Here is an 18,642-nt window from a genome sequence, read left to right as displayed (position 1 = left end):
GGACGAGCGCGATGTCTCGGTGGACGACCAGTGCGATGTATGTTTCGCGCCGTGGGTTCACTTCGAACAATGCATTACATCACAGAAAGAAGAGACATTCAACAGCGTTACAAGACGGCGGCTCGATTCTATACAGTCCGACTACTTTCAGCTTCCATTCTGGAGGCGTACAGCCTGAGGCCGTTTTCCCCCGCAGCATTTCCTATCGCGCATATCCCCCCTCCGGTTTCCCCGCCCACGGTCAACTGCTCACGGTGATGGTATCAGCACTGTGCATTTAGGTAGCGTATGAACGCACCTACTGCGTGGCATGTTCCTTCAGCGAGCCACGCTGGTTGTCTGGACGGGGCGTTGACGTCGCAAGTGGCTCCCAAGCATCGATGGGACTGAGTAGCGTCGTCGAGGACGCAGGGCTCGAGTCCAGAGGGTGTGGCACCCTTCTCTCCCATGGCGCCAGGTCCCTGTTCGATGTATTCGTCTGTGGAGACGGCACGATAGGCGCACTCTCCATCCGGGGATGAGTCGGCACTGTCGACTCCAGGGCAGCATCTTCGGCTGCGGCAGCGAGAGTGAGATCCATGATCTCCTGGAGGAGCGTATCTCCTGCAGCCTCGTTTGCAAGCAAGCGCGCTGTGACAAGCTTTTCGGCTCTGTGGAAGATGCGCTTCCTTTCATTATACTGCCGTTGTGCCATCTCCGGGGCCCCATTGTTTTGCCCGCCAGGCAGGTGGGTGCAAGTCTGTGACCATGATTATCAACCACGGTCGTTGACGCTGCTGCTGGAGTACTAACCGGTGGCATAGATTGACCTAGTTTCGGGGAGGTCTGGGTCGTCAAGACTGGAGGCCATGTGGTATAGACTATGTCCTCGGACTGCAGATTACAGGTAAGCACATATCATATAGCAGTTCATCAATGTCTTCTTACTTGACGACTTTCGTCGACCGCTATATGATGTCTGCTTGCAGCTTGCGCCTCCTCCTCGCCACTCCATTCACCGTTGAGGATCGCCGCGAACTTGGCCCGCCCCTCAAGACGAGGGTCGCACGGCGTTGGCTGAGCGAAGGTGGCTGGCCTGCATTCTAGATAGCGAGGCATAGGCTTCCTCGCCATTTCTTTGACCATGTCTACCATTGATGTTCCATGGGGATGGTCGGCCACGAAGAGTCGAATCGAGAACATCGGTACGACTAGAGCAAGAGGTACGTGAGGATAGTGATCGGATTTGTGTTGTTATTGACGTTGTCGTGTGCAGTTGAAGTCGATTGCTGGATGATGAGCGACGACAGTGAGTGGCACTTGGAAGAGACGGCAGCGGAGGGACAAAGGCAAGAATAGGCGCCTGGTCTGTGTGGTCGGCGTTTAAGCCTGTGGCTCAGGCTGAATTTACCACAGGCTTATACTTATCACGGCGGCGACCAGGAATGCGCAATGCAATTGGAAACGGCTTAGTGTGCATTATTTTCATGAAAGGTGGGTATCCACAAAATATCACAGCGGACGTCGATGACTCTGACTCGGAGTGACACTCCCATACTTTGGCTATCTTGGGCCCCGCCCAGATCGTTGTTTGTTGTTTTCTGCACGCGCCCGCAATTTTGGGTAACGACTGCACTCGAGCTGATCTCCCGGCCGTAGCAGGACAGCGGGTTCAGCGATCACTCGTCGCGTTGGTCCAGCAAGCTGCTATGTGAGCCCGTGCATTCATTCATTTTGACTGCGCGGCCCTGCTGTGCGGGTCGTCGCCTGCCAACAGGGCGCGTCCGAGCCACTCTTCGTCGGACATATCGCGCTGCTGCTCGGTTGGTGCCACTAGCGGCCAGAGCTTCACACACACAGGCCCCCAGTCTTCTCGCTACCTTCCCATACCGACGGACCTTCCATAAGAGTGAAACCGCTTCCGATCTTGAAGAGATGTACAATATATTTGTTTGCCTTCCCTTCAGCGAATGTGTCGGCCATCTGAGGGTGCGGCCGAGGGCGTAATCCTGGCTGTCGTATTTTATGCCATCAGTGTGATACCAACCCTCGCGCTGAACAACGCGGAAACGAAGGTACGGTCATCTCCTTTCATCCCTCTTGCTGAATGCCGTATATCGTCGATTCCTTGTACTTCCAAACTGATTGTCATCGCATCAAGTCAGAGCACATTACGAAGACGAGACATCCATACTGCTCTATAAATACACACGGAGAGGACGATCATTACTAGAGATACAGCTTTCTTACGGGAAGACAATGACGTTGCGGAACCTCGCCTTGTTCGCCATCACAGCATCGTACGCATTCGGGTACTCCTCCAGTGGGAACTCCTTCACTATCGACTTCACATCTACGCATCCAAGCGTCAGTCTCCAAACCCCAGCGACCCAGACGCCAATCACTCACCAGACAACGTCGAGAACTTGACACACTGCTCCGTGTCCGGCGAACACCCGCAGCACCACCCGCGCAGCGCCGCGCGGCTCATGTTCAGGACCACGTTGTCCACCTGGATCTTCCCGTCCACCGCCGCGCTCACGAGCGTCACGGTCCCGTTCAGGCCGACGGCGGGGATGATATTGGAGATGCTCTGCGAGTAGGGCGCGGTGCAGAGGACGAGGCGCGCGCCGCCGAGCGACTTGACATACGAGACGACGTCCGTCGCGGAGGCGTCGATGTACTCGGAGGCCCCGAGCGAGAGGGCGAGCGACTTTTTGGAGGAGCCGGAGGAGACGGCGATGACCTGTGGCAGTCCCATTGAGGTTGCGAACAGACGACGAGGGGCAAGTGCTTACCTTCAGACCGAGCTTTGATGCGTATTGAATGCCAAGATGCCCAAGGCCTCCGATGCCCTGTACGAGGCAGAGGTCGCCGGGCTTCCACGGTGCCGTGCGGATAGCGTCAAAGACCGTGATACCTCCGCACAGCAAGGGCGCGAGCTCTGCATACGATGCCTTCTGCAACGCCTCCTCCGGGATGCTCACCACCGCTGCAGCTCAATCAGCACTGCATCGAAGCATACTCTCCTTAGGACAACGCACCCGTCTCAGGCGCATACATGTACTCCGCATGCCCACCATCAAACGTGAACCCCGTCACCTGTCCCTCCTTGCACATGAAAGCGTTCCCCGTCCTGCACGGCTCGCATCGCCCGCAGTATCCGCCGTTCCAGCCGACACCCACGAGCGCGCCGAGCTTGTACCGTCCCTCTCTGTCCTTGCTGGACAGCCCCGCGCCGACGCCCGCGACGCGGCCGACTACTTCGTGGCCCGTCACGCACGGGAACTTCATGCCCGGCCACCCCCCCAACTTCGCGAAGTGGTCCGAGTAGCAGATGCCCGAGGCGTGCACGCGGATGAGCACCTCATCCGGCGCGGGCGCGCGCAGCTCTTGCGTGACGATCTCCCAGGCGCCATTCGGTGCGGGGATGCTCACTGTGACGCGCAGTGCTCGTCGTCAGTCGATGCACCATGCACGCAAGGCGGAGAGCGGGCTCACCGGCTTTGTACGTCTTGGGGAGGTTCGCGGCGGTGGTCATTTTGTCAAAATCAAGAAGCGGTAGTTGACTGCCTCGTCGATGTATGGGACGAGCTACTTTATAGCTCGGTCTATCAGGGAGATGTGTCAGTTCGTCATGCGCCCGCGATAGCCTCTAGGAGTAGAGAAAACGGCGACGCCAAGTGTACTCCGACATGACTACGACTAAGCTGTGAGCAGTCCCGAGGGCAGAATACAAACGCGACATTCGGTGTATGCTGCGTGGATGATGTGGACGGGATGTCTGTGTCAGTTTGGTGTCAGTGCGGCGATGGTGGTGGGCCTGTCTCGGAGCGCAACATTCGACGCTCCGTATGGCAAGAGCGGCACCCTCATCCACTCCGACCTGCTGAGAAAGGAAATACCGAAGCCGCCCGAGGCGCTCTTGCCTGTGCAATGGCTCGGACAATCTGTTGCAGGATATACTTAAGGAGCACTGCCACACCGGATCTACCAGAGAACAGCACCATGTCGGCCTTTGATTTTGACTGGAATTGATCGATGCTTGTACATCGATAGGTGTCACTTAACATCATTGAACTTGGTCCAGCGTGGTCTGGTAGTCGATGTACTACATTGAGCAGTCGACACAGCGCCGCTGCGTTCTCTCATTGATGTTACAATCTGTGATACAAGACCTCTCCTACTGTTGAGTAGCGACTGTAGACTCGCTCACTATTAATACTCATTGCTTTCCCGTCAAACCAAGCCATCCGTCCAACTTCTCCCAAACCGCCCTCTGCTCATCCCGCCACTCCTCCCTCTTCTCCGACACGCACTCATCACAGAGACCCTGCGCCTTCCAGTCCAGATCAATGATCGTCTGCAGCGTCTCGATCGGCCGACACAGTCCGCTGTTCTCCAGCGCAGGCTGGATGACGAGCGACATCCACTGCTCTGCAAAGACGTCCGTGCACGCCATGTGTCCTGCGGTCGCGACGGTGAACAGGATCGGTGTGAAGTGCGCGACGAGGTCATCTAGGAGCTTCTGACACCGTTTTGTGAGCTCGGGAGAGAGGGTGAATTGGTTGGCGAGGGCCGAGTCTACGGGCTGTGCATCCTGCGGGACACTGACCCCGGGTGCGAGGCCTTCAGGTTCGTCATGTTGGAGGTTCGCATGCGTAGCGATCGTGTAGAAGAGGGCCTTCTGTATCTGCGGCAGGCATGAGGTTTGCGGAAATGCATACCATGGAGTGCACACTGACCGTATAGACGTCGTAATCGACGGCAAGCGTGAGCATGTGATCCGGTTGCTGCACTTCGTAGAAAGCGGTTGGATCAGATGGCACCATGCTCTCTAGTCTCTGACGTGCGAGCTGGTGCAGTAGAGGAAAGTCGAGCTGGCGCTTCGACGACGCTCGCAGTATCGAAGCAGTTCGAGGGAACGGCGCGTCACGTCCTAATGGGCTTGGAATATTCAAAAGCTTATCAACAGGTAGAATAGCCACGGAGACGCACACATCATGGTACAGGTGCTCGAGCAATGTCTCGAAGTCGGCACTCTCCACACCCAGCTCGTCCGGTACGTGCAGCGTCGGGCAGCCATCCGTGCGCGCGGCCTCATCTCGCGACGCGTTTTCTGCGAGAGACGATACTACGGGAGAGTGTCGTTGAAGGAGCGTTCTATGGACCTTGAAGAGATCGCCCTGAGTGCGCACGACGAGCGAGCCGTCTTCGAGCCAGTACTTCGGATGCCGACGCAGTTTCGCGGCGTCGTCTGCGGAGATGCTCGGACTGCCATTTGCCATGTTCGCGGCGCTCAGGGATGTCAGCGTAAAGAGAGAGCGGGGTAAGAGTGTCCGCCAGAATGCCGCTGCATACATGAGAGTAAGCAAGTCGCAGTGGACGGCGTGATCGGTGGACAGATCGTCCCGGCCCGGCTGCCGTTCTGCTCCCCGATCTCATCTTGCTCCGAGCCTGAGCCAGACGCTGAGCGCATCTGTACTTAGGTCGCCAGCCTGGCAGCCTCTGGCAGTACTTGCGTCCACTCGTTGTCTTCGACTTCTCTCTATTCCAATATATATATCTGCTCCTCGCACATAGCCTCAGAGGATTTATGCTGAGTATCGTCAAAGGAAATTGATTCCGAACAACGCTTAACAGAGCGTAAGTACTGTACTAGTACAACTTGAAGAACAACCGCGAGAGGAAGAGGAGATTCCATTTAGTCACTACGCTCGAGAGATACTGTACTTATCAATTATCATTGATACCAAGAGAAACCCAGTGTTCGACTCCGACGAACACTTACACTTCGGCATCGCATCAAACATGTTCAATCACCACGCTCATACGCAGACAGTAGAGCCTCCGCCTTGGAGGATCGTGGCTTGATGGCGCATTGGAACTCTTGCGGATGGCTAGCATTAGAACAGATGAGTGCTGTTGTCTTTATCCCGAGTCAAGACTCAACAGTGAACGTACGTGATGGTTCCAGTGGTATACTCCATCGAAGGTTCAATAACCTTGCCATCTATGACAGGTTTGGAGATTTCGAACGCGGCGAGGGACGTGGCACAGATCAAGAACAAACTCGTCTCAGCGAGCTGTGAACCTGGAAGTGTGTCTCAGAAACCACTCATGCGATACAGCATAATGTTGACCTGGGCATACGCTATGAAACACACATATATGACTGGTAAGTTCGACGCTGGTTTAAGATGATATCTCACCGTCTTCCAAACCCGAACACGATGTGGCGAGGGTCGCGTTCAGGCTCCGACCCTTCTCGCGGAAGAAACCTGTCCGGATTGAATTGCTCAGGATTTGAGTAATGCCGTGGATCACGAAGCATTTTCCTGAAGGACACATGAGCCATCGAATGTAGCATCGACCACACCCGGCCACTGCCGTTCGTACCAGATATTGGCTATCACAACACTTCCTTTTGGGAGGAAATAGCCGGCATGCGTGTCATCCTGGGCCAGGCGATGAGGTATCCCTATCGCATATCGTGGGTGAACGGTAAGAAACATGCGAGCGAATCCAAGAATTCTCACCCAAAGGACCGATAGGTCGCCACCGCAAGATCTCCCAGCACAAGGCCTTTGTGTAAGGCAGGTTGTCTCGATCTGCGATTACTGGGAGCCTGTTTGACCCTACGACGCGGTCAATCTCGGCTTGAGCCTTCTTCTGCACGTCCGAATGACACATCATAGCTAGGAAGAATGAGCGCATTGTAGATGTAGAAATCCCCTGAAGACGAGGACGCGCGTCAAGTCGAGAGCAGCGGGGACTTCTGGTATATCGAGTATACCCCGTTCGAACGCGTGAAGACCTGCTACGTACATGCGAACTATGTAGCTACTCCGATCACGTGCAGTAGGCGCTACACCCCATATTCCGTCACACCCCCTCGACTACTGCACAGAGCATCATGCAGAATGTATGTCAATAGTAAATGCTAAGGCGAAATGCACCCCCTGATTCCAATCAAAGAACATGCCCAGGCAACCGAAGGCTCCCAATCTCAATCGTCCTGTAGTCCCTCGGTGGAACTTGAAGTTGCGAGATGTCATGCACAGCTGTCATGGCGGCTTCATTCTTCGAAGGGTTAGGACTGCTGCCTCGAACCGGCTCCTCGCGACAGAATGCACGAATGTGCCCCTGCTTCCCACATCTCCAGCACGTTGGCATACCTCCCGATGAACCTCCCGAACCATAGCCTTCCGCCCCGTTCCCTGAATCCCCACCCCCTGATCCTCGCCCTCGACCACTCCCATTCTTCGACTGAGCTATGTAAGCACCGTCCGTACGTTTCGTGTCAGGCTTGTGGCCACCGCGCCGCATCTCTTCGCTGATCAGCCGATCAATGACATGACTGAGCGTGAGTTGGTCGGACGGCGTAGCGTCCAGCGAAATAACGAAGGGTTCGTATGACTCATCGAGTCCGTTCGTAAGCGTGAGGATGCGATCTTCATCAGTCACCTGAATTCCAGCCTTCTCCATTCGAAAGGCAAAAGCCTTCACTCGCCCAATCCACGCCGCCATAACCTCATCCTCCTTCCGGAATCGCATGAACTGCCTCCGAAGTGCCAACCGGGTTGCGAACCCACGCGCAACGTGAATCTGCGCAAGGTGGTTCCAGATCTCCATCGGATCCCGACTTTGCATGTGCGACAGTTGACCATCCTCCACCCTTGCAATCATCTCCGCCCGAGCCTCCGCCATCTTCGCCTTCGACCGTGCATCAACCAATTTCTTCCACCATGCCTCCGTCTCCCCCATCGGCAACGCAGTCGGCGGTTCTGCGTCAATCACGACAACACCCGTCCACAACTTCTTTCGGATGAGGTCAGCCTCCATCCGGGTAGCCCACTCCGCATAATTGGTGTCGTTTAGGGCCGTAAAGTTGTTCTTCGTGAGTTCGATCGACATTCCGAGAGGAGGGCGACAACAATCCAGCAAACGAGCAAACAGACAGACAGACAACCAGGTGTTTAAACCAAAAACGGGCAACACGGGTAGTGATATACGCGTTCGTGTAGAAATCCCCTGAAGACGAGGACGCGCGTCAAGTCGAGAGCAGCGGGGACTTCTGGTATATCGAGTATACCCCGTTCGAACGCGTGAAGACCTGCTACGTACATGCGAACTATGTAGCTACTCCGATCACGTGCAGTAGGCGCTACACCCCATATTCCGTCAGTAGAGACAGTCTATCCGTAAAGCAATGAGTCGGTGTTAGCGAGAGGCCAGGGCCTGAGACGAACAGTATCAGCTGCGCCTGTCAAGGTTGCGTCAACTCGAGCGCAACTAGACAGATGAGCGCAGTGCTCACCTGCGTACATGGACGACGCAGCGTCTTTGACGATTGACTCTCGCTGAGGATCAGCATCGCCGCCTAAACTCGAAGCCACCATGCTCGTAACAGTCGTTCCCGCACCCTAGAAAACACGGCCCATGAGCACGACTTGAACGTGTTAAGGTCAATCAGAGCACTTGGGACAATACCATCTGCGCCTTAGTGAACTCGAATGGAATATTGCGCATCATGTCGAGGTCTTTCCGCCAAACTTGTGCTGTCCTCTTCCATTGTGCTCCAGGGAACCATGCAGGAATGTGCGTGACTAGTAGTAGCGGGTGTCTTGATGACGCAGAACAGATGGAAGTCCGCTGACGGTACTTACGGATAGGAAATATATCAGCTAGGTATGCTCCCGGTGCCGTCGCCACAGAGAATTCGTCCATCGCTGTATCAACAATTCGGAGATATTCATCATTCTCCTTCTCAACGGTGTATCCATAGATAATCTTCAAGATGGACGCTCCCGCAAATCTAGTGAGAAGACACAAAACATGGCACTCAGAGCGGCTCGGAAAAAAGCGATTGAATCGCGTCTTACCTCTGCACCTGCTTTGTCAATGACGAAGGGTTCTCCGCGACGCGACGCAGAAACCCGTGTGCCTCCTTTTCCAGATCACCGGACAACTCCGCGAGCCTACTGTGTGTTCCCAGGGTCCGCGAAAAGAGCCGACGTACCTCGCGTACGCGAGGACCATACTGCATGAGCACAAGAATGCGCTTCCATCCGATCATCTCGCCGGAAACGTGTAATACCGGTCTGTCCGAATAAATCGAACTCTTCTTGTCGAGCAGATCGTTGGCAACTTCGAAGGAATCGAGGATTATCATGTGTTTGCCGAAGAGATTGACAGACATTATGTCACCTAGTTCGACAGATGTGATCAGTACCAGCGGTTAATATAGATGGATGCCTCCACCTACCCCATCTTTCTCCCCAGCGAGCGAAGGTCTTCCACTCGTAGCTAGATGGCATGTCCAGGATATTACCGATGACAGGCCATCCAGTTGGACCTGGTGGTAAATGGCCTCGATGGCCATCAGTTAACGCACGTCTCGCGGTGTAGAGAAGCAAAACGAGGGCTACCCACGACCAACCGCACGGGGTGGTCCGCCAGCCAGCGGGTACCCTCGCATGTACTTCCAAGGAGATAATGCATTCGCGCACAGCATTCACGCACAGCTAGAGGACGGCCAATGTGGCAATCGGCCGTCCTGTGATCGTAAAACCTCCAATTCAATCCCACTAGAACCTTCGGCCACCCAGTCCAGTCTTTGCACAGACAGCGCAGATTCATCGAATACTATACATACATTCCAAATTTTCAGTAGTACCGCAACAGCGGTGGTCATGGACATGTCTTACTGACGCAGACGTGCAGCGAAGGCAGATCGCCATCCCGCGAGCACCGCGGCGCCTTCAAGTTGGTGTTGCCATAGGTCCTCGCTTGCATGTGTGATTGCTCGTTCACAAGAGAGCTTCAGGTCCCGAAGCCTCGCATCCTCTTGTCGCGGAACGAAGCGCGGTAGCAGAAGCACGAGTCTTTGCTGAACGTTTTCTCTGTAGGAGCCCGATGAGCGCACAGCGGCATTGTATTAGACAAGTGAAACTGTATGTCAAACCTTCCAAGCGCGCCCGACATCAATGTCCAGTAGGTCTTCGAAGTCGTTCAGGACGCCCACCAAACGCCCGGGTCGCGCTACAGGCAGTCAATGAGTATGACTCCGAGGTCATGAACCGGGGTCGATGCCGGCAACGCGATGCTGGGCGCGCGCCAGCAAGTCTGTATCCGACCGGCGAAGGCGTTAGCTTACTGAAGGAAACGGAGGCTGTCGCGCGGTAGCGCACGACTCAATGCTTGCTGCGGGGGAGTTTACGCCAGACCTTACCGTATGAGTCGGTCAAAGTCCACAAGCTCACGTTGCGAGACTCGCTGGACTTTGCACATCACGTCTGAATTGAGTTGTGGCCATGCACTCGCCTGAGGACCGAAGTATATACTAATACGCCCCCTCCCATGGACGTCCTCCGCGGGCTGTACCCGCTCCCAGGCAAGCTGTGCATCTTCATTAGAGAAAGGAAGTGCACCACGAACTCACTAAGATTGAGCGGCCACGAGCGTTCCACCGCGGTGGGGACAATGTAGAATTAAAGGAGCCCAGGCCTAATAGAGGTTTCAGGTACCGGTGTGGTATGAAGATTGTACATACATGCCATTTCTCGCCCAGGCGGTCAGTGAGCTGACGCCTGACGGGATGCGAGTACGCTAGTTGCAGCCAAGCAGGTTGAGGACAAGTTTGTTAGCGCCGTGCTGGAATGCATTCCACCTGCTGTATCCGGTGGCGGGCGCCAGCAGTACTCTGCCACAAGCACCCATGTCCTCTGCCTCGTCCTCGACGGCGCCAGGCGGAGGGAACATACCTGACATCGCCCACCCATCCTCTCGCACTCTCGCACTCAACTGGTTCGGCTACCACCCCGACGAGTTCGACGAGACTGTCCTCTATGTTCGTGCGGCCGACAAGCCGCGGCGTCCCGCCACTGGCACTGGCGACGACGAAGCCACACCCGCCGAGCTACATCCGGCTCCTGTAGCATCCATAGGCGAACTGGGCAAATTCCCCCTTGAGCTCCTTAGTCTTATCGTGCAATACACAGACCTCCTGTCTATCTCCTCTTTGCGTCTGGTCAACCGGCGAACACGCCTCATCGTCGACGAGTCTGTCCCGTACAAGTTCCTCGTGCGCCACATCCCAAACACGCTTGCCTCGCTCAACTCTGCAGACGCCTCCCAGCACTTCACCGTCGCCCAGCTCTACAGCACGCTCTGCGCGCGCACCTGTGCGTTTTGCAATGACTTCGGCACCTACCTCTGGGTCCCCGAGTGCGTCCGCTGCTGCTTCAACTGCCTTAACGAGAGCCCGCACCTCATGCCACTCATCGAGAGCGACGCGAAGATGCTCTTCGGCGTGACCAAGAAGGCGCTGTCGGGCGTCCCTAGCATGCTCTCGCTGCCGGGTACGTACGGCATGGTCGATCTGTACAACGGGCGGCGCTTCCGCCTCTACAGCCAGCGCCGCGTCGTGCAGGCGGCGATCGCGCACCACGGCGACAACGACGCGTACGACGCGTGGATCGGGACGGGCGGCCAGAAGGCCCGCGAGATGTTCAGCCGTCCGTCGCGGCGGGGCGTCAGCAAGTCGACGTTCTACACGAGCGCGCGGTTCATGGCGGCCACGCCCCTCCCCTATCTCGACCTCGCGACGAGGACGGCACACAGCGGGCTGATCTGTAGGGGCTGCCAAATCGCGATGATACGCTCGAGACACTTGACGGTGACGCAGTCGGTGGCGATGAGCTTCGTCCGCAAGCAGGCGCAGATGTGGTTGGAGGACGACCTCTTTGCGCATTTCACGGAGTGTAAGGACGCCCAGGACATCTGGGACTTTATGCACGAGGTCCGCAACGTGAGTCCGTCCCGTCGCCCCCCATGCGTAGTACAGCTGCTGAGGTGGACGCCCGACGACGTGCAGCAGCCAGAGGGGCCTGCATGTTTCGAGAGGACTGCAGATGGAGACATTGCCTCAAAATTCCTCATTGCATTCGTACGTCTCGACCTTAACTCTTCGACTGCGGCTGGTGAACCTCTTCGTCACAGATCGAGCGCCTCTGGAACAACCCCCATCCGCTGTAAAAGCCTGGTTGCCCATGCTGTGTTTCTCGGTTTCTGTTGAGTCTATAGGTCATCTCCGTCGTATATTTGCTGTCCTCTCGCTGGTCTTCTGTGCTTCTTTTCTTGCTGGGTTGTCGACAAAAGCGGACAAAAAAGAAAGACATGCAGCAATGTACAAATGTTGTATTAGTATTCTGCCGACGCATACACCTTGCGTTCCTTCTGTCTCTACCCTTCCGTGATCGGCACACCGCAGTATCCCACCACCCCCGAACCACGGATGACCCCATGTCTGTCTACAAGCCAGAAATCAAAGCATTATCCGTGTATTGTGCTCCATGTTCGCCGCACCTTGTTTCGAGGCTCGACCGACCTTGGTACGCATGCGTTCACAGCTCCGTGCCCAACCTGTACAAGAAACCCAGGGAGAGTCCGTCAATTACACGTTAGACGTAAGTTAGTTATACAGGTAGGGTATCGAGAACGCCATGATGAGCGCGAGGAGCGCGAAAGCCATCGCCAAAGACCGCACATAGCCCGCTTGTTGGGCTGGACCCGCGCTGCCGCGGGTCTTTGGGGTACGGCGAGGCGAGGATGGCGGCGAGGCTTGGACGGGGCGATACTCGAAGAGGGGTACATACCCGATAGCTTTCAGTCCATGGACGCTAGGACAAAGTTAGCCATCATCAACTGTTGCAATGCGAAGTACGCGGACGCACTAGTATCCCTGCAGGTTCCTCTGCGTCTCCTCTTCCATGCCGAGAGGGACGCCCTCCAGTCGCCAGGAGACCTTCGTAGAGTCAGAACCCTGGTCGAGCGTCGTGGTCAAGGTCGCGACGTGGTCTGACCATCCCCGAGAAAGAGTCAGACGTGCGATTCCAGCATCCACAGCCCACAACAGCAACACGCACCATCCGGCCAAGTGGGGCTGCTCAGCGCCCAGCTCTGCACTATCTCCTTCGGCGGCGTCAGGCTCACGTACTTGCCCTTCACGCCGCCGCCGAACAGGCTGTACTCCGTGTCCGGCTTCGCGGCGGACACCGCGGGGGCGCGGGTCCACATCGGTATGCGCTTCTCGTTCGTGAACAGGTCGAACAGGTCGTCCGCGGCCGCCATGAAGTTCGCCTCCGCGTTCACCGACGACGTGTTCACGCGCGGCGCCTTCTTCGCCGGCGCCGGGGCGGGCGCGGACGTGGAGGGCTTGGCGGACGGCGCGGATGGCGCGGGCGTGTCCTGGCGCGAGGGCTCCGCGCTGGAGGACACCTGCAGGTCCTTCCCGTGCGTGTCGACGAGCGCCGCCGGGAACTCCCCGAACTTCTTCTCGAGCGCGGCGGGGAGGCTTTTCTTCGCGAGCGCGAGGAGCGCGTCGGCCGGGGGCGAGGCCGGCGACGTCAGCGTCCAATGGTACTGTGCGCGTGAGCGGGACTGGGGTCAGCGTCGTGCGGGGGATGGGGTCGTGGGATGGGACGTACGACGTAGTCTGAGAGGCCATCGAGCGTGATCTCGTGCGAGACCTCCGGGACGGTGAGCTTGCCCGTCACTTCAGACCCATCCGACGCGGTCCCTGCCCACTCCAGCTCGACCTTGCAGTCGTAGATCGTGATCAGCCTGCACGCACGCGAAGCCCGCCGTCAGTACGACATTTCATGAGATCGCCAGGTGAACAGACGCAAGCAGGTCGCGCATGGATCGCGCACTCACTTGCTCTTCCGCTGGCCAAGCTCCACGTCCCCCTCAAAGTCGGTCAACTTCTGCACGCCGACCTTCTCCTCGCCCTCCCCGCTGACCTCGACGGTGGCGAGCTCGCGCTCGAACCACGCCCGCGCCCAGGGCGTCACCGTCTTGTTCTTCCAGTGCCAGTTCGCCGTGCTCGTCGGCATCGGTGGGGGAATCGCCGCCATCTCTGCGTACTGCAACGAGTGCCGAGGGCGATGAACAGGAGGAGTCTTGTAAGAAAGTCTAAATGCTCGAGACAGATGAGATCGGAGGCAACGAGCACTTCATGGATCCTAATTTATGCTGGCCGTGTTTGCTCTCCCGAACCTTCCAGACCATCCCGCCTCCGTGCAGACGCTCATCGGCGTCTAAACGTCACTCATCCGACCGCCATTTTGCTCGTCCTCCAACCTTGCTCTACACCTCCATTTCAAGATTACTGGTCATATTCCGAGCTCTATACTACTGGTCTACATTTTGCGGAGATCATGAAATGATCTGCTATACAACGATTTACAAGTGATAATATTACAACGTGGTAATGTCCGTCAGCTTCACCGACTCAACTCAGCGGTATGCATTCTTTACTCTCCTCCCTGCTCAGCGCTCAGACCCAGACTCAGACGCACCACTGTCACCGTTCTGGTTGCTGCTCTTCTTTTTGATCATCACGTACGAGTCGGCACTCTCAGGGGCTGGCAGCGCCTCAATGTCTCCACCAACATGGCCCTCACGCTCGGGCTGCTTCTGCTTGCGCTCAGCACGGATCTGACAGATCCTACAATTAGCCACTGTTTGAGAAATGCAAATACAGAGGTGCGCACCATGTTGAGGTCGTGGCTAATCAGTCCATGTCCACCCACGGGGCCCCAGTAGCTGGTTGCGGCGAGGGTACCGATGATGCAGGTGCCGACGAGGATCGACAGGTAGAAGCGGTACTGCGAGTACCATGCTGGCGCCCAGCCCGCGTTGGTAGCCCGCAGGTCAGCCCACCACAAAGCGGTGAAGCCGACCCACTGCGCAATGAGAGCCTGCACGGGATCCATCATCAACGTCGACCAGCCGAAGACGACCGGCGTCATTCCGAGGACGAGGCGGGGATATCTAAGGATGCACACGGAGGGTCAGCTTCACCGTACCCATAGCAGGCTCGGGACGGTCTGCGCACCCCTTCGTACCGCCGTAGCCGGCGAACTCGAAGCCCCAGTGTAGGGCACCAAGGAAGGACAGCAGGACGGCACCGTAGGTCATCTGGATGTTGAGGGCCTGGTCGAGCACGGTGATCGCGACGCCAGGATCGATGTTCGTCATGAGGCCTGATTCCCTGGTTCAGCCGCACTCCATGCCAGACAAGTCCGATAGCGGGACTCACCGGTCGTGGCAATACCGGCCTCGCGGGCCAGGTAGATGCTCGCGACTGCTGTGCCAACATACGGCAGCCCGCCAGCGAGGCCGAAGACGATGTAGGGGGTAGGAACGGCATACGCGACGGCGTTGGTGATCCCGAGCTGTTTAGGTTGTCAGGACCTTGCCGCGGCGTTTCGCGCGCACAGAGCGTGTCGGCCAGAATGTCACTCACGAATGTCCGCTGCGTCGGCGCCACAGCATCTGAGAAGACGTTTCCTCCTGCGATTGCCTTAGCGAAGTCGCCGCCTGCGCTGCCGACCTCCTCCTTGATGTTCTGCGCGGCCTGCGCCGCGGTTTGCGAGCCGGGGCGTCCGGAGACTTGGCTCGCGGCGCCTCTCACGAGCAGCTGACCGCGAAGCAGCGTCGAAGGCGGGCAGCACGCGAGCGGTCTCGGGAAGACGGGTGTTGGTTGAGTTCGGGTGAACTTGAGGGTGGAAAGGGAAGGAGCGTGGGTGGTGGTGGACAGCGGCCGGTTGAGGACGGGGGCCGTGCGGCGGAGGGTGGGGGAAGCGAAGCGGAACATGGTCGTATGTCGTTACACGGGACTCGTTCTGGATATGGGTGGTGGGAAATGGTAGGGATGGTTGAATGGACCGTAGCTTATAACGGGGCGCGTCTGCGGGCGGGCGTTGGACGCCATCGCGTCGGTGACGTCACCCGCCCGACGTCACTTCGCCTCTCCCATCATATCGCGCTTCCGTGCCCCACTCTACTTATCCTCAGTCACAGCGCTCTACTGATGCTTGCTATCAAAACGTAGAAGTCGTATAACAGCTGGTAAGCAATCAAACAATCCCAGGTAAGTAGTTAGTATCGGCGCCGGCTAACATGCGCAGCTCCTTGCTCTCCCTCAACAGCCCCACAAAACGTTGTCAGTACAGTATCGTATCCAAGTCGTGATCGGTCGTACATAAGGCAGGGTACATCGCCAGTTTGCGTGCTCAACCAGAGCGTTCACTGAAAGTGCGTGCCGATGTACAGTGTCTTCTATTCTACATTGCGCTGCGCAACAGCCTTTCGCGCCACGACGCGTTTGTTGTGCGTTGGAGATTTACCCCAATATTACCCAGGTCATACCATGAATTCGACCCACGGACAAAGGTGCCAGCTGCTCGAACGCCGTAGGGCTAAAATTCAGATCCCAGTCTGCGCAGCCCGAGCAAGAGTCAACGATGGTGACGGTGACACTGTTGCCTTGATCTGGATCTGCATTACGTGGTGTACTCTCTCGTGGAAAAGGAATTCTTACAGGTAGCGGTGATTTGCTGGTTGCAGAGTGGATTGGTGTTTGGGTCGCTGCCGGAGTAGCCACTGTGGGCACGGTATTCTCGACCGAGCAAGCATCCTCAACGCCAAGAAACGGCTACGCAAGGACGTACGGCTCTGCGTTAAAGACCAGCGAGGAGACCGCCACGACATAGTCGGCGTTAGTACTGTCGACACCGCAGGCACCCAAGCCGACGCTATAGAACGTACCTAGTCCAGCGATGTCAATGAGCTCATCACATCGCCAAATCAAATCTCACCATCTCCTGTCTGGGTTCCGGAAGGCCAGGTGATCGAGTCGGCGGCGAGGGACGCTCATTGCCAGCGCGGGCAAGGCAATAGCAAGGGCGACGACGGCTTTAATGAAAAACATGGTGAGCTCTGAAGAAGAACGGAGGAGTGAGGGTAGTCCCTGGAGTAACGCACGCAACAGCGAAGTATCCATCTTTTATACTTAGACCAGATGGGCCTACTGATCCCACTCGTCCAAGCCGCAGTGGGTCCGGGGGCCTTCTACATCCATGATTCGTGCCTATGCCGCGACTCTGCCATCACTCCGGGGATACATGCCCCATGACATCGTGAGTACCTATGCCGTCAACCACATCTATCGAACCTGTGAGAGGTACGCCTGAGTAGTGGAAGTGCGATAGTGGGGTGTGCAGTTCCAGGGGCCAAGCTGGGAGTGCGTGAAGCTAGTACTCACCATAATTCAAGAACGAGAGATTGCTTTGCTCGACTTTGAAGCAATCCCGTGGAGGCAATCGCTCTTCTGTCAGCTGTGGCGGTCCTAGTAATGTCCTTAGTCAAGTACCGTTGAGAGCGGCAGGCACATCTTCTGTCAGGCCTGGCCCGCTACTACAAGGCTGACTCGATTCCCGCAGTCTCACGGGCATTCAATGCAAGCTTCTGTAAGAAGCTTAGAACTCAGGATGCGGAATCATCGTCAGCGCATCGACCCCACCCTACCGGACTACCTTTGTGAACGACGCTGCACTAGAAGTAGATACTAGAGCAGCATGTAGTCACTGGCGGATCGCTTGTTGTTGTTCAGTGGCTTAACCGCTCACTGGTCGGTGTGATGGACCTCCTCCTCAGCGCGATCGACAGAACATTAGCTGTATCTTGGTGGTTTAGCGACTCACCAAAAGGATACATTTGATTGCCGGAGTCGTGTGCACAAAGGGTTACTGAAGGTGCGCGACCATAGTACAGTTTGTAGGAGGCATGAGACTGTACTAAAGTAGTCTGAAGTCTGTCATCGAGACACGTACCATACTGGGTCGTCTGCTCATAGTGCAAATCACATGCTCTGGTTCCGGCGTTCCGTAGAATCTCGATCGAGGCTCCACGATGTTCACGCTTCCGCATTTGGATACGCTATGTAATCCTCTCTTCGCCTGCAACTGCCGCATTCACCTTGGGTTATATAGGTCAGGAGCACCAAATTCCCTATGAACAGTCACTCATGTTGACCGTTCAGTCTGTGACATGTCAACATCCACAGAGGCGGCTGACGCCCGGCCTGTGGCCCCCATGTCCGCAATCGAGCATGCACCATACGACGTCCTGACCGAGATATTAATCTTGCTGCCTGCCACGGACATTGTCCGTCTTCTGAGCACATCGCGTACGCTCCGTTCGTACCTCCAAGAAGAGCCGATATGGAGAACCCTGTCGCGCGCGTACGGAGTGACAGATGTTTCGAATTATGGTGGACGGTCGTTCTACACCGTCTACACTAGGTTGCTCCACAAATATGGACCTCTGCTCGGCCTATGGGCCGGAGAGCACGCGTTCTCAGGCCACATCGTAGAATTCCGTCTTGACGAGGGCAGCGCACAACGGCAAGCATGTATCATCGGCGAGTTCTGGAGGTTCCGGAAGCCGCAGATGTTCACATGAATATCGACCAACTCCGGAATTACCGCGCTACATACCCGCCATCAGGATAGGCTTCGCAGCGACGTTCAGCGACATCGACGAACCTACAAACGACGTCGCGCAGATTACTTGCTGTGCGCCAGCAAATGGCATCAAATGAACACGCACCGTGCCCACGTCCAACATGTGGAGCGAGTACGAACAGCATTACCTGGGGGAGACAACTTCATGGCGTCGCTCCAGCATCCCGACTTCCCTCAGTCCGCGAGGCTCCTGGCTGACACGCGCCGCCCTCCGATACCCCTCCCTACCGTGACCACATCCACATCAATCCGCCGCCTGTTGGCGCCCGAATAAACCCGTTCTTCGGAC

The 18,642-nt window shown here is 56.7% G+C and overlaps 10 protein-coding genes across 10 annotated transcripts; 2 read left to right on the top strand and 8 right to left on the bottom strand.

Annotated features, from left to right (window-relative positions):
* Window positions 1-26: 26 nt before the first annotated feature.
* On the bottom strand, window positions 27-1,961 carry B0H18DRAFT_1001264 (uncharacterized protein). The gene is made up of 6 exons (XM_048028287.1): window positions 1,563-1,961; window positions 1,398-1,473; window positions 1,254-1,347; window positions 928-1,200; window positions 793-873; window positions 27-739 (listed from the first exon to the last, which is right to left on the bottom strand). The coding sequence occupies exons 2-6, from the start codon at window positions 1,466-1,468 to the stop codon at window positions 299-301; spliced, it is 960 nt and encodes a 319-aa protein (XP_047894502.1). The 5' UTR covers window positions 1,469-1,473; window positions 1,563-1,961; the 3' UTR covers window positions 27-298.
* A 161-nt stretch (window positions 1,962-2,122) lies between these two features.
* Window positions 2,123-3,601, bottom strand: B0H18DRAFT_1210371 (GroES-like protein). Its single transcript, XM_048036361.1, has 5 exons — window positions 3,481-3,601; window positions 3,024-3,416; window positions 2,778-2,971; window positions 2,389-2,725; window positions 2,123-2,332 (listed from the first exon to the last, which is right to left on the bottom strand). The coding sequence occupies exons 1-5, from the start codon at window positions 3,518-3,520 to the stop codon at window positions 2,226-2,228; spliced, it is 1,071 nt and encodes a 356-aa protein (XP_047894501.1). The 5' UTR covers window positions 3,521-3,601; the 3' UTR covers window positions 2,123-2,225.
* Window positions 3,602-4,204: 603 nt separating this feature from the next.
* On the bottom strand, window positions 4,205-5,342 carry B0H18DRAFT_875059 (uncharacterized protein; the record flags this gene model as incomplete). The annotated part of the gene is made up of 3 exons (XM_048040391.1): window positions 4,205-4,672; window positions 4,725-4,926; window positions 4,978-5,342. 3 exons carry the CDS (start codon window positions 5,340-5,342, stop codon window positions 4,205-4,207), a joined length of 1,035 nt encoding a protein of 344 aa, XP_047894500.1.
* A 241-nt stretch (window positions 5,343-5,583) lies between these two features.
* B0H18DRAFT_1001256 (cytochrome P450) lies at window positions 5,584-6,782 on the bottom strand. The gene is made up of 6 exons (XM_048028286.1): window positions 6,519-6,782; window positions 6,379-6,460; window positions 6,192-6,317; window positions 6,123-6,133; window positions 5,944-6,073; window positions 5,584-5,879 (listed from the first exon to the last, which is right to left on the bottom strand). The coding sequence occupies exons 1-6, from the start codon at window positions 6,694-6,696 to the stop codon at window positions 5,795-5,797; spliced, it is 612 nt and encodes a 203-aa protein (XP_047894499.1). The 5' UTR covers window positions 6,697-6,782; the 3' UTR covers window positions 5,584-5,794.
* Window positions 6,783-8,350: 1,568 nt separating this feature from the next.
* Window positions 8,351-9,632, bottom strand: B0H18DRAFT_262745 (cytochrome P450). Its single transcript, XM_048037323.1, has 5 exons — window positions 9,415-9,632; window positions 9,248-9,337; window positions 8,865-9,189; window positions 8,649-8,797; window positions 8,351-8,588 (listed from the first exon to the last, which is right to left on the bottom strand). The coding sequence occupies exons 1-5, from the start codon at window positions 9,494-9,496 to the stop codon at window positions 8,452-8,454; spliced, it is 783 nt and encodes a 260-aa protein (XP_047894498.1). The 5' UTR covers window positions 9,497-9,632; the 3' UTR covers window positions 8,351-8,451.
* A 1,298-nt stretch (window positions 9,633-10,930) lies between these two features.
* On the top strand, window positions 10,931-11,416 carry B0H18DRAFT_859191 (uncharacterized protein; the record flags this gene model as incomplete). Its single annotated transcript, XM_048039686.1, has 1 exon — window positions 10,931-11,416. A coding segment is annotated over one exon (486 nt), but the record flags the coding sequence as incomplete, so codon positions are not given.
* A 490-nt stretch (window positions 11,417-11,906) lies between these two features.
* On the bottom strand, window positions 11,907-14,009 carry B0H18DRAFT_1001223 (activator of Hsp90 ATPase). Its single transcript, XM_048028285.1, has 8 exons — window positions 13,699-14,009; window positions 13,470-13,605; window positions 12,909-13,404; window positions 12,717-12,840; window positions 12,639-12,662; window positions 12,343-12,405; window positions 11,983-12,289; window positions 11,907-11,929 (listed from the first exon to the last, which is right to left on the bottom strand). Exons 1-6 carry the CDS (start codon window positions 13,896-13,898, stop codon window positions 12,387-12,389), a joined length of 999 nt encoding a protein of 332 aa, XP_047894496.1. The 5' UTR covers window positions 13,899-14,009; the 3' UTR covers window positions 11,907-11,929; window positions 11,983-12,289; window positions 12,343-12,386.
* B0H18DRAFT_1001209 (uncharacterized protein) lies at window positions 13,991-15,702 on the bottom strand. The gene is made up of 5 exons (XM_048028284.1): window positions 15,293-15,702; window positions 15,086-15,221; window positions 14,882-15,029; window positions 14,538-14,817; window positions 13,991-14,481 (listed from the first exon to the last, which is right to left on the bottom strand). Exons 1-5 carry the CDS (start codon window positions 15,641-15,643, stop codon window positions 14,314-14,316), a joined length of 1,083 nt encoding a protein of 360 aa, XP_047894495.1. The 5' UTR covers window positions 15,644-15,702; the 3' UTR covers window positions 13,991-14,313.
* A 469-nt stretch (window positions 15,703-16,171) lies between these two features.
* On the bottom strand, window positions 16,172-16,603 carry B0H18DRAFT_875167 (RlpA-like double-psi beta-barrel-protein domain-containing protein-containing protein; the record flags this gene model as incomplete). Its single annotated transcript, XM_048040402.1, has 3 exons — window positions 16,172-16,320; window positions 16,370-16,431; window positions 16,500-16,603. Coding segments are annotated over 3 exons (315 nt in total), but the record flags the coding sequence as incomplete, so codon positions are not given.
* Window positions 16,604-17,922: 1,319 nt separating this feature from the next.
* Window positions 17,923-18,291, top strand: B0H18DRAFT_1118081 (uncharacterized protein; the record flags this gene model as incomplete). Its single annotated transcript, XM_048033713.1, has 1 exon — window positions 17,923-18,291. The coding sequence occupies one exon, from the start codon at window positions 17,923-17,925 to the stop codon at window positions 18,289-18,291; it is 369 nt and encodes a 122-aa protein (XP_047894493.1).
* Between the last annotated feature and the right edge of the window lie 351 nt (window positions 18,292-18,642).

The sequence above is a fragment of the Fomitopsis serialis genome (genome assembly GCF_022376445.1).
Source record: "Fomitopsis serialis strain Sig1Antser10 chromosome Unknown B0H18scaffold_25, whole genome shotgun sequence".
Taxonomy (NCBI): Eukaryota; Fungi; Basidiomycota; class Agaricomycetes; order Polyporales; family Fomitopsidaceae; genus Fomitopsis; species Fomitopsis serialis.
Note: the sequence above shows the minus strand (reverse complement) of the source record. Positions and strands in the feature narration are given on the sequence as shown.

Bases quoted from the DNA above. Each gene is read 5' to 3' on its own strand.
- B0H18DRAFT_1210371 (XM_048036361.1), bottom strand. From the start codon at position 3,520: ATGACCACCGCCGCGAACCTCCCCAAGACGTACAAAGCCG. The intron at 2,972-3,023 runs GTGCGTTGTCCT...ATTGAGCTGCAG, and splicing joins CATGTATGCGCCTGAGACGG to CGGTGGTGAGCATCCCGGAG. The intron at 2,726-2,777 runs GTAAGCACTTGC...GGACTGCCACAG, and splicing joins CATCAAAGCTCGGTCTGAAG to GTCATCGCCGTCTCCTCCGG.
- B0H18DRAFT_1001264 (XM_048028287.1), bottom strand. From the start codon at position 1,468: ATGAAAATAATGCACACTAAGCCGTTTCCAATTGCATTGCGCATTCCT. The intron at 1,201-1,253 runs GCACACGACAAC...CCTCACGTACCT, and splicing joins TCCAGCAATCGACTTCAACT to CTTGCTCTAGTCGTACCGAT. The intron at 740-792 runs GTTAGTACTCCA...TCATGGTCACAG, and splicing joins TAGGTCAATCTATGCCACCG to ACTTGCACCCACCTGCCTGG.
- B0H18DRAFT_1001209 (XM_048028284.1), bottom strand. From the start codon at position 15,643: ATGTTCCGCTTCGCTTCCCCCACCCTCCGCCGCACGGCCCCCGTCCTC. The intron at 15,222-15,292 runs GTGAGTGACATT...CAACCTAAACAG, and splicing joins CGCCGACGCAGCGGACATTC to CTCGGGATCACCAACGCCGT. The intron at 15,030-15,085 runs GTGAGTCCCGCT...CCAGGGAATCAG, and splicing joins GGCCGGTATTGCCACGACCG to GCCTCATGACGAACATCGAT.
- B0H18DRAFT_1001223 (XM_048028285.1), bottom strand. From the start codon at position 13,898: ATGGCGGCGATTCCCCCACCGATGCCGACGAGCACGGCGAACTGGCAC. The intron at 12,841-12,908 runs GTGCGTGTTGCT...GGGGATGGTCAG, and splicing joins CAGCCCCACTTGGCCGGATG to ACCACGTCGCGACCTTGACC. The intron at 12,663-12,716 runs GTGCGTCCGCGT...ACTTTGTCCTAG, and splicing joins AGGAACCTGCAGGGATACTA to CGTCCATGGACTGAAAGCTA.
- B0H18DRAFT_262745 (XM_048037323.1), bottom strand. From the start codon at position 9,496: ATGCTGTGCGCGAATGCATTATCTCCTTGGAAGTACATGCGAGGGTAC. The intron at 9,190-9,247 runs GTAGGTGGAGGC...CTGTCGAACTAG, and splicing joins TCGCTGGGGAGAAAGATGGG to GTGACATAATGTCTGTCAAT. The intron at 8,798-8,864 runs GTAAGACGCGAT...TCTTCTCACTAG, and splicing joins TTGACAAAGCAGGTGCAGAG to ATTTGCGGGAGCGTCCATCT.
- B0H18DRAFT_1001256 (XM_048028286.1), bottom strand. From the start codon at position 6,696: ATGCGCTCATTCTTCCTAGCTATGATGTGTCATTCGGACGTGCAGAAG. The intron at 6,318-6,378 runs GTACGAACGGCA...TGTGTCCTTCAG, and splicing joins GTTGTGATAGCCAATATCTG to GAAAATGCTTCGTGATCCAC. The intron at 5,880-5,943 runs GTACGTTCACTG...TTCTAATGCTAG, and splicing joins TATACCACTGGAACCATCAC to CCATCCGCAAGAGTTCCAAT.